This window comes from Tinamus guttatus, unplaced genomic scaffold (assembly GCF_059628265.1).
Source record: "Tinamus guttatus ecotype Peru unplaced genomic scaffold, ASM5962826v1 Tinamus_guttatus_pri_ptg000023l, whole genome shotgun sequence".
NCBI classification, from domain to species: Eukaryota; Metazoa; Chordata; class Aves; order Tinamiformes; family Tinamidae; genus Tinamus; species Tinamus guttatus.
This window is the reverse complement of record NW_028288557.1, coordinates 2,759,853-2,772,390: the sequence shown is the minus strand read 5'-3', so window position 1 is coordinate 2,772,390 and position 12,538 is coordinate 2,759,853. Positions and strand designations below refer to the sequence as shown.

Below are 12,538 nucleotides of genomic sequence, written 5' to 3'. Positions count from 1 at the left end.
CGTCACCCCCTCAGCATCTCCCTCCCCACTTCCTCGGCAGGACGCCCGGCCAAGGGATGTGCGGGCGCTTTCTCCATGCAAAATCCGCATTTCAAGCATGCGAATGACCGGGAGAAGAGCTATGGGGGATCTCGTTGTTTTGCAAGGAGCGCTTTGCCGGCGGTTTTTCAGAGCATGGACCGAGGTAGGGCTGAAGCGCGGCGGGTGGGTTTTGCTGGGGACCCCCTGATCCCGGGGCTTCGGTGTGGCGCCCGGGGCAGCCTCCTCTTTTCACGGCCCCTTTCCTGCCGCTATAAATAACCCGGGCCAGAGGCGCTTCAAAGGGAAGGGATGGCCGGGGTTGGGGGGGGACGCGGGGGCCGCCCCCGTCCCGTCCCGTCCCGCCTACATAAGGCGGCCCGGGGCAGAGCGGAGCGCGGTGGCAGCGGCGGGACCGCGGCGGTGGCAGCGGCGACACCGCGGCGGTGGCAGCAGCAACGCGAGGAGGGGGGGGTCATGTCACGGGGGGGGCCCGGGCAGGCCCCGCAGCGCGGAGTCGCCGGCAGCCGCCGCGCAGCCACGGGGACGGTCGCGGCCGCGAACTGAAGCTGGCAGCTCGCAAGGAGGCGGCGAAAGCAGCCGGGACAGGAGAGATCCCCATCGGACTTTGCTCTTTCCTTGGATTTTTTTTTTTTTCCCACCCCATCTATATATTTTGAAGGGAGCTCCCACCATCCAGCTTGGGGGTCATCACAATCACTCACCGGCATCTGGATCCCTTTGGACGCACTCTTCTCCCTGCCCCTGATGCCTCCCGTTTGAAGTATTATTTATTCTATTTATTTATTTATTGCTTCTCGGGGCATGCTGGAGGAGAAGAGCTGGGAAGGCAGCGCCGGTGCCTTCGGCAGGGGCTGCTCGGCGGCGGCGAGTGGGCGGCCCAGCGGTGGGGAGCGATGCTGCCGCCTGCCCCTGCTGCTGGGCTCGGGGCTGCCCGGCGTGTCGCTGCTCTCGCTGGCGCTCAGCCTCCTGCTCTACTTCCGCACGTCGGAGCTGCAGTCGCGGCTCTCGCACCTGGAAGCGCACCGGGCACCGCCGCTCCCTGCCTGGCTCTCCGCCGACCCCGTGGACACGGCTATTTTGGGAAGAGTCGACCAGCTGCTTGACGAGGTCTGTGCCCTTCGCGTCACGCTGCGCATGGTGGCCCCACTGCAGGGTCCTTCCTCCCTGTCCCGTTTTTCCTTAAAAAGTGTGTTTTTGCACAAGCGTGCACCAGCGGCGGATGATGCTCGGTTGTGCGGATCTCCGGGACAGGGTGACGGGAAGGACAGACTGACACTGAGCATCCTCCGCCTCCCTCCGCTTATCTTAGTGCTTTCCACCCCCAAATCGTAGGATTCCTTTTCCTTTTCTTCTTCCTTCCGCATCCCTTGGCGGGTAACCCGTGTTTCCTCCCAATGCCTCGTCCCTCTCAACTGTGGCCCCTGTTATTCACCAGCCTTTTGTGCGGCTCGCTCAGCTGGTGAAATTGGAGATAAAACAGTGAAATTGGAGACGGAACAATTAGCATGAGCAATGCCCCCAGCCCTTGAAACCCTCCTGGTGGCTCTAATGGATCATCTATTGGAGGCACGTTTCTTCTCGCGGTTGATGATAGTGGTGGGAAACAGTTTTGCACCGTTTGCTGAAGGCCTCTTCGCCCTTGGGTGAAGCGCATTCCCAGCCAAAACGCACAGGCCCTTGGAAGGTTTGAGGGCCTGGGATGCAGAAGAAGGTCGTGCTCATGTTCCTGTGCCCACCAGAGCCATCCCAACGTTGCCACGCAAGCGACGAGCCAGACAGGCGCGTGGGAGTCACCCGCCCTCTAAAATAACGGGTTTGCTTTGCCTCGGTTTGGATACTTTCCCTTAGAAAGGGCGGTTTTGGGGGAAAGCTCTTCCTTTTTGCTCTCACGAGCCAAGCCGGCTCTTGGCGTTCGGGACTGGCGTGGGGCTGTCTTGCCTCCACGCACTGCGGGTGGCCTGGACGCAGGTGGGGATGGGACCTGCTGTCGCTCGCGTGCCCATGTTTGACCATTAGCTGGAGAGAAGTGCGTTGTGCCATCTGGAGGGCCCACGATGAGGCTGGACCATATCCAAGGCGCGAGCAATCCCATATCTGTGCTTTTTTGGCTGAGACTGTGGATCAAATGTGCTTTCAGAGCAGGCACTTGTCCTCACATAGACCCCATCTCCCTGCCCCAGCATCCAAGTGAATCCATATCCCAACATTTTAGTTGGCCACACAAAAAACACCTGGTTTCTTGTCTGTATTGGGTCAGTCATGGGGTTTGGACTTGCAGTGGGACGATCGGTCATGCCAAGATGGAAAAGGGAAAGCTCCAGTTGCTGCTGCCTTCCTCCTTCCCAGGAAAAACAGGCTTTTTTCTTCCTCTAAAACACATTTCCCTCCAACAGATGTGTTCTTGCAGGAGGGTGTAATATCAGGGGAATGACTTTTAAAAAATATATATTTTTATTTTTTGGACAAAAGTAATTGATTGCAAAATCTGTGAAAATGGTCACCTGTGACAAGCAGGTTGAGCCTCACGTAAGCCTATTTCTCTGCAAATGTTTGTGCAGCTATGAAATGGGTTGGAAGAGGTAACTGGGGCGCGTAGTTGGGCCTGGCTGTGCTTTGTGAACAGGGAGCATCCCCTTAGCTTCGCAGCCTCTGCCGAGGGGTCTTCCCAAATCATTAACCGTGAGTGGTTCCCAGGTATTAATGTGTAACTCTTTGGGACTGATTTGCATTTTTTCACTAAACCACTGTTATTTTAATAATGCCTATTAGGGCTGGTGTGGATGCCATCCCCCAAACATGTTGTGCATGGAACAAGGGTCAATTTTGAGTGTGTTTCCAATGAGACCAATGGGCCCATTCCAATGGTGGCCTCGCTTGGGCTCTGTTTCCCCATCTTGGAGATGCTCCGTTGGCCACCGCAGGCTCTGGGTTTTGTAATGCCCGTGCGAAGGAGCACATTTGGAGGCCGTTACGAAACCCCGCAGCCTGCTTCCAATCAAGCCAGCCCTGCCTGAGCACTCTGAGCGCTAATGCTCCCAAAGTGTCCGTCCCCATCCTGGCCGTCTCTCCGCATGCCGCTTTCCCGAGGGTTTGCTCATGGCAGGGCTAATGAATCCTTTCGCTCTCCCTTAGAAGCTGAAGCTCCACTTCCCGAGACACCGGGAGGTCCGAGACGCGCACCAGCGATGCAACTGCCCAGCAGGTAGGGATCCGAGATGGACGTACCTGGTGGGACCTTTTTTTAATCTGTCTTTTGTAGAAGGGTTGCAATGCTCTGTGGCCAACCAACACCAGTTTGGGCTTTCCATGGCTTGTTTGAGGTATAGGAAGCGAACATGGGCATCCCACAACCGGCTAGGTGCATGTCTAAATACTAATATACTGCATATGACAAGCAAGAGGAAAACTGGTAGACGCCCAGGTGGTCATCCTGGGCGGTCAATGAGAGAAAAGAGACATCCAGAGGGCACGTTTGCTGTTTACTTTAGGTGTCAGCCTTGAGACGGGCAGGAGGCTCTTGGGAGGTGCTGATGGAAACAGTTTTCGGCACTTTGCCTTGACGTGGCACCGAAGAGGGATGGTTAAGCTTGGGTGATATGAGCTGCAAGCCAGGAATCCTCTTTTACCATCTGCTCGTGTGCCCCTGGGGAAGGAGATTTGGATTCCTCGGTGCTATGCAACTGTTGGAGGCATCTTGCATGCGAGCAGCCTTGTATTGGAGGTGGTGATGTATGTATGGGGCTTGAATGAAGTGGTCATTTGAGGTCCTGCTCGTACAATATACAGAAATGCTGTGGGGTTGCTTAATTGCATTATGTTTTTCATCATGCTAATATCAAAAGGCTCTTTGAGACGCATCTTCTGAAGTGGTTTTTCAATACAATAAGTGGCAAACTGCTATGGAAAAACCATTTGTGAGTGACGTTTCATTCCCTGGTGGTGGATCATGCCGCCTTCCTCATTGTCCTTCAATGCATTTGAATGTGGAAGAGGAATAGAGAAGTGCCCCTCACACCCAAAGTTGCTGAAATTTTGGAAGAGTTCGAGCCTGTGTGTCCAAACTGAGAAAAAAGTGCACCTGGATGAGAGCCTAAAAGTGGTGTTTCCCTTTTCTGTGGCTTTCCACTTGGGTCTGTGCTCTCTTGGCGCCTGTCAAGGGATCTCTGCGGGGCTGGTGGTGAGTGTTTAAGTGTCATTAAATATGGTCACCAGCAGAACCTGCTGGATGAAGTGACCGGCGGGGCCCATCCTTGTGTAGGCGACGTTTTCCCACGCTCTGCATCAGCAGAGCCCGGTACTGGCACAGGAGAGACAGACTAGGAGGGTGGTTGGATGGTTTTGTTTTCAGTCCAAGCCATGCAATAGGTGCCATTAAGGTTTAAATTAAAAAGGCAGCACAAAAAAAAACCTCCCTCCACGTAATTCTTTTTCAGAGATGAGGTGGAAACCGAGTTCAGCTCTTTTTAAATGTAACCCCTTTCCTTTGGATTGGAGCAAGTCTCATAGCTCCGTTCCGTTTTCAAGCTCCTGTGTAGCCTTGACATACAAATGTCAAAAAACCACAGGAATGAACATCCTCCTGTTGTTTCTGCGCCAGCATGGGGAAGGAAGCTCGGAGCTTGAGTGCCGAGCAGGGGGAAACGGGGATTTGCTGAGTTTGGAGGCTGTTGGAGCATGACCTCCCGTGTCACGTGTGTGATGGATGAATCACCCGAGCGTTTCTGTATCAGGAGCATGATACTTACGGATACTCTCATCCCTCGAAACCGTGGCGGGGGCCAGTGCTGGGTTTCCCATAGGGTGTAAGTGGCCTCTCTCTCTGTTGAGCTCAAGGCATCCCTGAAGGGCAGCTTGGATTCAGGAGAACCACAAATGTCTCATGGAGGCTTGAGTTGCCCATTGATCTTGCCCATCCTCAGCAAATATCATGCCACAGCCTCCCTTTACTAAATTTCCTGAGGCCCATGCCAGCTATGGAGCTATGGATGGGTGGAGCTATGATCCGTCAACCTGGGGAGGGATGGAGCAGGGATGGAGCCGCCCGCAGCCAGACAATGCTCGTTCTCAACCCGGCTACTCCTCGCCATAAATAAACATTTATTAGCAGCGAGTACATCCCGTGTCCCCATCCTCGGGAAAGGTGCAGGGCTGTGTTTTTAGCGAGTGATAAGGAAATCTGTGCTTCCACAGTCGGGGACGCAGCGAGCCCCCTCCGGCACCCTCGCTGGCGAGCGCCTCCGCGTTTTATAGACCTCTCTTTATTAGACCTTCCCCATCTCCCTCCTTCACCTCCTGTTTTCGCGGTCTCTGGGTGCTTATATTTCACACTGCTGGCTCCCTGCTCCAGCTTTCAATATCCTTTTTTAAAAAATAAGATGTTGCTGGCGACTTGCCCTCTTCCCCCACACAGCTCGTGATGATCCCGCTTCCCCTCCAATGGGGCAGGAGCCCATGCTCCCGTCGGCTTTTCCATGACTTTTCAAGTGCGAGGAGGACAGACGGAGTTGTTTGCCCAAATCTATGGGCTCTCCCCATTGCTTTTCCCCCCGAATCCATGTCTGGATGGACACTGGTGGACACCCCAGTGAAGGCGCCGCTGGAAAGCAGCAGTTGCAGCATCAGCAAATGTGATGAGCATCTCCCCAGCGCGCACATCTGGAGCCAAAGTTGCAGCATAATCGTGGCTTAAATACTTCTTTTCTCCCTTGTTCCTCCCCTCACTGCTTTTTAAGAAATCTCCCTGGGAGTCCTATTATTTCCTGCAATTTAGCTCTGTTCCCCAAGCCGCCTTTTTTTGGGTTTTGGCCCCGCGGAGGATACGCCTTCTTGGTCCTCGAAGGCCGCGCTTGGGGCTGGGGTTTGTTTGCTTTAGGCATCCTGTCGTCGCGTTTGTTTTGTTGCTGCAAACCACACCGTGGATTCCTGGGATTCTGCGAGCCCTTCTCCGTGCAGGGGGGTGAGCGACGCGGGGGGAAAACAACAACAAACAAGCAGCTTTTGGGGCCAGTTAACCCTCTTTTCCTGGATACGGATGCGCTCTCAGATGGCTGAAGCGGGCGGCTGGAGGGAAGGGAGCTGGATGCACGGGCTGGGTGCTCCGGGATGCACAAGGAGGGCTTGTGCATAGGTCTGCGTTTCCCATTGCCCGGGACACAGCAGCACATCTTGGATTGGCCGAATTATCCATTTTTTTCATGTCTCTGTGAGGCAGGGCACCGGCAAGGCGTTTTTCCTGCAGAAACCCCTGCCGAGGGCGGCCTTGGGAGAGGTTTCTCTCTAAAAATACTGCCCTCTTCCCCGGGGCCCTTCCTTTCGGCCGGGAGGAAGAGCTGCCGCGCAGCTACCTTCTAAATTTAGTTGGTTTTCCTCCAAGTTATTTTTTTGTCTGTTCCAGGAGAAGAAAAAAAAAAAAGGGTGTTTCTTTTCCATTCTTATTGCCATTTTTTTGTGAGATTACTGAGGAATCCCTTGATACCTTTAAAAACAGCAATCTTTATGAAATATGTGCAATAAGAAAAAGCTTTTTGGCTTCGTACAAGGCTGAGGTCCTGGTGAGTTACTCAGTCTCCTGGCTAGGAGGTCATCCAGCCTATGTCGGATGTGCCAGGGTGAGGAGGAGGAGACGGTGAGTATAGCGGGAGGAGGAAGGCAGGACGGAAGATGGAGCAGATGGAAGAGAGGGCGATGCAGTGAGACGTGGGGAAGAAAGTAGCATTTAGTACCCTTAACTATTAAAGTCAACCAGCAATTTCAAAAATGACATAGGAAAGCAAAGTGAATCCATGTCATTTGGCGAGGGGCTAAAACGCGTCATCTGCATTTTCAGTGGACGACCAGAGAATTTACTTCAATAATTGCTAGCTGGAGTGAGCTCGGACTTCCTAGCGCTCCTGTCCAGCAGTGCGAGGGAGCTTGCAATTTTCAGCAGGAAGTTAAAGTGCGGTGGATCTTATTTTCGCTCTGCCCAGCCATGATTTATGTCGGCGGGTTCTCGCCCGTGGCTCCTTCCTAATTCTGGAGCTCCTTGGGGAATACGGCTGGTGCGGGGCCCGGCCGGCAGGACGCATCCGGCTCCTCCTGGGCCGCTGCCGGCAGCGGTGGGCAGGGATGAGCAGGAGCGCCCGGGCAGCGACTTTTATCCCCGACAGCTGCTGCTATTAAGTGCTGAGGCCCAGTGATGTCACGGGCTCGGTTTCGGAGGCCAGCTCGGGTGGCCGGTGCCGCGGCTTCGCATTCGTCGCGGTTTTTGGCAGGGAGGGCTCCGCAGCCTCGCTGCCCTCTGACATTTCTGCGAGCCTTTGAAGAACCTCTCGTTGCACCGGGGATGCGGCCAAAAGAAGCGCTGGGTTCGGCGGGGCGGGTGGGCTGGGGTCTCAAGGGTCGCCCGTGGAGTGTGTCAGACCAAAGCGCCCAAATCGCTCGGGTTGGGATCCCGCCTCGCTTCGGAATTGGGGAAGAACCAACCGAACCTCCTGCCCCCTGGCTAAGGTCACGCTGGGGCTGCTGACGCTTTAATCGGCGTTTCGTAACTAATTGCCTGTCTGCGGCGCTCTCGTTATCAATTAATGTGGGCCTGAATATCAGGAAGTAACCCTATCTCCCTACAGCCGCCTCCCGGCTCTGGGAAATAGCTGGATTTCCTCATTGGGATGGATTACATGTTTACTGTGGCACGTAGCGAGGGTGACCCAAGGAAGCAAGCAGGACATCTTCATGTCCCCTCCTCTTCTCCTCTGTGTCACAGGGAGACAAATGATAATAAAAAAAAAAACCCTCGTTTGCAGTCTCTTGCAATGACATCTGAGAGCCTTTTAAAAAGGCAGCTTTTCCAGGTGTCGGGAAATGCCCTTACATGGATGGGGGCAGATGCCGTTCACTTTAGCAGACCCTGGTAGCCCCGCAGGAACTCTTGGCTTTCTCCATGCTTATTTCCAGAGGTGCTCCAGAGGTCTCCTCTTTGCAGGATGTGGCTGCTTCCTCCACTCGCTCCCCGTCCCCTGCTGCTCGACGAGCTCCGCAGCTGCATAAACAGCAATAGGAATCGCTCGGTGTCCGGAGCCCGCTCCGCGGATGCTCCCTGCCCGGAGCAGGGGTGTCTCCCTGCAGCGTTAGCTCCACGGTTTGGTTCACGCAGGTGTCAACGGCGCCTCCTCTCTCTCCTCTCTTGCAGGCCCGCCTGTAAGTACCGCGTGCCCACGGCGCTCTTCCCAAGCCCCATTCCCACCACGCGGGAAGGATGGCACTGCATCCCAGCGCACCGCGGGCCCTGGCCCGTCGACCACCAAGCAAATCCCCAAGAGGAGCGTAGAGGAGACGGCCAAGGAGCTGCGCCCCATCTGCTAATTGCATTCATTGCATAATTGCATTTGTTACGTGTGATTGCGTGGCCTCCTCGCCACGTTTTTGAGCTAACTCTCGCTTTTTCTGTGTCTCCTGTTGCAGGGCCCTACAGGAAGACCAGGGCTCCCGGTAAATATCTCTTTTTTTTACCCAATTCTCTCCCCATCATGCGCTGCCTGCGTTAGTTTAATGTGAGGGACCCGAGCGCCAAATCCGCCCGGGACAAATGCACATCTGGATGATGCCAGGAAGCATATCCATGGGGCGGGGGATACGGAGACCAGCTGCTTGTACGTGCTGGAAAAGTGCTGGAAACCAGGATGTGGTTCCCCATGGGCAGACCAAGCTTTACCACACGCTGGTGCTTTTCCCCCCCGTTTCTCTCCAAACCCCTGGGTGCGCGGGCCGGGGCTGGCTCTTTTGCAACCTTTCCGATGTGCCTGGTTTTGCTTTGCTCTCCAGGGGGACAAAGGCGCCATGGGCATCCCGGGACGGCCGGTAAGCCCCAAATTCCCACTTTCACCCCACCCACCGCGGGGGTGACCCTTGGGGTGGCGGGACCGGTACTGCTGACTCCCATGTCTGTCTGTCTCTCTCTCTCCCTCTGCTCTGTCCCTCTTGCATGTGGCTTCGACGGGTGCCGCGGGCCAGGGACTCAAGGGGCAACCTGGAGAGAAGGTGAGTCGGCCCTGCGGGCGGGCGGGAAGCGCGTGCGACGCTCGCCCTCCATCCCCACCGCGCGCGCGGGCGTCCCGGCCTCTCGCATCCCCTTCTCACCGCTCTCCTTCCCGCAGGGAGCGCCGGGAGAGGCGGGAATGTCCATCATGGGTCCCCGTGGGCCGCCCGTAAGTGCCTTTTGGACCCTCTTCCCGAGAGAGCTCCCGCTAGAGCCGCAGATAAGGATATAGAAACCCGCCACAACCCCCTAACCTGGCGCTTTCCTTCTCTTTCGCCTCCCCAGGGGCAGCCCGGCACTAGAGGCTTTCCCGGCTTCCCGGTAAGCCCAAATCCCGAGGAGCACGCGAGACACTGGTGCCCCGCGCGCCGCTTCCACGGGAAGCAGCTCCGGGGGCACTCAGCAGCGGCCACCTCGCCCCCTTCCTCCCCTCTGCATCAGCCTGGCGTTCCCACCATCTCCCTCCTTTTCCTTCTCTCTTGCAGGGCCCTATCGGCTTGGACGGCAAACCGGTGGGTGATGCGCTCGCGCACTCGCTCCCGCCGCGGAGCGGGCGCCTTTCGGAGGGCAACTTGGCGCCAGCTGCCCACCGGTATGGGGACAAGCGGGTCCCTGGCTGCGACTGAGACACAACCTCTTTCCTTTGCAGGGCCATCCTGGACAGAAGGGAGAGATGGTAAAAAAAATATATATATAATTTATATATATTTTATATGTATATATAATGTCTGCTGGGAGGCGCTCTGTAATTTTTGCATTAGGGCTATCAGCATTACGCAGTTGCGGTGGTGCCCGTCTGCTTGCGACTGGGACACGTTTCCCTTGCAGCTTGCAATTAAGTTCCTTAAATATCCTCCAGGAGCTGACGTTTTTCGTGGCTGGCCTCAATAGTAGAAGTAACAGTTGATGGAAAGTTGTTTTTTTTTTCTGGAAAACACCCGCCTGGCGGCTTGCAACTTATCTAGCTCAAAGGAAAAAAAAGCAGTTTTTGCGTTGAGTATCTGCTGCTTTGCTTGGGGTGGTTCTTCTTGCTCTTGTAACCCTGTGTTTCTTTCAAGGGCGCTGCCGGCCCCCAGGGACACCCCGTGAGTACCCACTCCCTCGTACTTGCACCTCCCCATGCTCCCTTTTGCCATGCAAGCAGTGGACTCTTTACTGCACACTTGATTTCTATTTATTTTTTATAGGGACCACCAGGACAAAAAGGAGAGAAGGTAATTTTAACGGGAGAGGGGCTGCGAGCGCAGACCGCGTTGCTCCAGCTCTGTGGACTAAACTCTTCCTCCCCATCCCCATTTCTCGCAGGGCCAGTGCACCGAGTACCCGCACAGGGTGAGTCGCTCACGTTGCTGTCGCCCGTCCCATGACCACCTTGGGGTATCCCCTCCGCTTGGGTGGAAACGGAGATGGGTGGCCTGGCCCCGGGATGCATTGGGATGTGCCGGCTCTGCAGCCCGGCGCGGGAGCAGGGGAACGTGGCGCTGCCAGGGATTGTGGGGTGCAGCGCCAGCGGCTCCAGGAGCAGCCGGAGCGCTGGGAATGCGCGCTGGAAATGCCCTGGAAGGACATCACATGGAGCGGCTGGAATGCGCGCGCGGCGGGATGGGATGAAGGGCTCTCTGTCCTCTTTTTGCCCAACCTCCGGAGCTCGCCGAGCCGGGTGGAGCGGGACCGGGACACGAATAGCAGCTCAGCTGTGTTTATTTAAGCGAGCCGGGCTCACCGGGTCGTCACGTTAGATCCAGGCTGGGGACAATGCTGGCGGGGGCGGTAGCCTGGGCTCCCGTTACAGCCTCCGCTGTCCCCGGCGCTCAAGGTGAAACCTGCAGCGAGTCGGCACGCTCCAAGCCCACGGGGAGCGTCCGCTTCCCTTTGCTCTCGGCTTTCCCGGGAAAGCGATGATGGGATGCGTTCCCGACGCGCGTTGCCGGGGGCGGCCCCTGGGACATCCTGCGCTCCCGGTAATGCCCGGTGTCTCCCCTGTTGCCCAGGAATACCTAAGCACCACGCTCGCGGCCCTGCGCTCTAACCACATCCTCACGTTGAAGGTTGGTTGGGGGGGATGCTCCCGCAACGCCGGGTGTGACGCAAAGGCGACGTTCGGCACCCTCACCACTCGCAGGATGCGCTCGCCCCACATCTCTCGCCCCGTCTTTTGCTCTATCGTCATTCACGTACTTTTTGGGAGCTCCGGGGCTCGCAGGACTGCCCGGCATGGGGGCTGTTTTCACTGCAATCTCTCCGTTCCCCTCTTTTCTCTCTCTCTTTCTCTCCGCCCTGGCTGCTCTCTGGCTCTTGGCATCCTCCTTTGCGCTGCGACCTCCCGGCTGGCCCTCCTTCAGCTGCTGCCTCTCCTCAATTCGGTGCGGCTGGCTCCTCCTCCGGTCATAAAGAGACGCACTTTCCAGGTAGACCTCCCCTCCGCACCGCCCGCGCTCGCCACTAAGCAGCTTGCGACCCTCTTTCCTCCCCGGCGGAGAGGTTTCCAAGAGGATCCAGCAGAGCCAGGCATGAAACACGGCTAAAAAATAACGCAGCGAAGCGTTAAAATGAGCAGTGGGGCTGGAGGCGCTTGGACAAGCGCGTTTAAGCGAGCCGCTAAGTTGCATTAGGTCTTTGGGCAAACACACTGATCTGGGCTTGCCAGGGCCACAGCTCGTGTTTTGTTTGACATATTTTCTGCAGTCGAGGTGCCTGTTCCCTGCTCAGGACCGTGCAAAATTCCCAGGCGTGAGGAAGTGTAATCTGGCCCTGCTGAACGGATCTGGGAACGAGCCGGGGGACTAACTGGTCGCCGCTGAGCAGGACTGAGAAATAGTTTGAGTTTGAGGCTAAAAATACCAGCTGACATGTGCCGAAAACGCCGCCTGACTTGCCCTATCCGCTTACAGCCCTGCGAGAGCCGCGGCACTCGCTCCGCACCGGCCGCATCTGCGAGGATGTGGTGACGGGGCGCCGGCGCTCGCCTGGCATTCCAACGGGGCGCTTCCAAGGCGCGCTGTCCACGTGCTCGTGAGCCGGTCCTTTGGGCCAGATGGCATTGCTGAGGCAGGAGGACGCTACGGAGGAGCCGGCTCGGGCGGCGTCATTGCGCGCGCGGGAACAGGCTCGCTCTGGTCCATGCGAGCTCCAGAGCGGCCGCGACGCCCGTGCTGTTTTCCCTTGGTTTTGTGGCGCTTCTGCCTCCGGCCCTTGGCATAACCGAGGGAGCGTTGTCCAGTGGGGAAGCTGTTGGCTCAAGGCCGTCCTCAGGGCGCTCTGCCCCGCTCTTGGAAACCTCCCCATGCGCTCACGCGAGCTTCGCTGCTGCCTCGCGTGCTGCTTGGGGCCGGGGTGGCTCTGCTCGCGGTAACCCCTTCCGTACCCCCCACCGCAGGGCGAACAAGGACAAGCGGGAATACAAGGTCCTCCGGGACCTCCTGGCCCGCCAGGGCCCGCCGGACCCGAGGGCGCCCCAGGACAGCCCGGGCCACCTGTAAG

General features: G+C 56.9%; 1 protein-coding gene across 1 annotated transcript in view; it reads left to right on the top strand.

Annotated features, from left to right (window-relative positions):
* Positions 1–843: 843 nt before the first annotated feature.
* Positions 844–12,538, top strand: part of COL13A1 (collagen type XIII alpha 1 chain) — a 30,423-nt gene continuing 18,728 nt past the window's right edge. Inside the window, 15 exon segments of the mRNA XM_088524701.1 lie at positions 844–1,149; positions 3,175–3,244; positions 8,213–8,220; positions 8,485–8,511; positions 8,845–8,880; positions 9,034–9,060; positions 9,177–9,227; positions 9,344–9,379; positions 9,544–9,570; positions 9,708–9,734; positions 10,117–10,143; positions 10,246–10,272; positions 10,364–10,390; positions 11,401–11,466; positions 12,435–12,533. Coding sequence (XP_088380827.1) covers positions 844–1,149; positions 3,175–3,244; positions 8,213–8,220; positions 8,485–8,511; positions 8,845–8,880; positions 9,034–9,060; positions 9,177–9,227; positions 9,344–9,379; positions 9,544–9,570; positions 9,708–9,734; positions 10,117–10,143; positions 10,246–10,272; positions 10,364–10,390; positions 11,401–11,466; positions 12,435–12,533 — 861 coding nt within the window.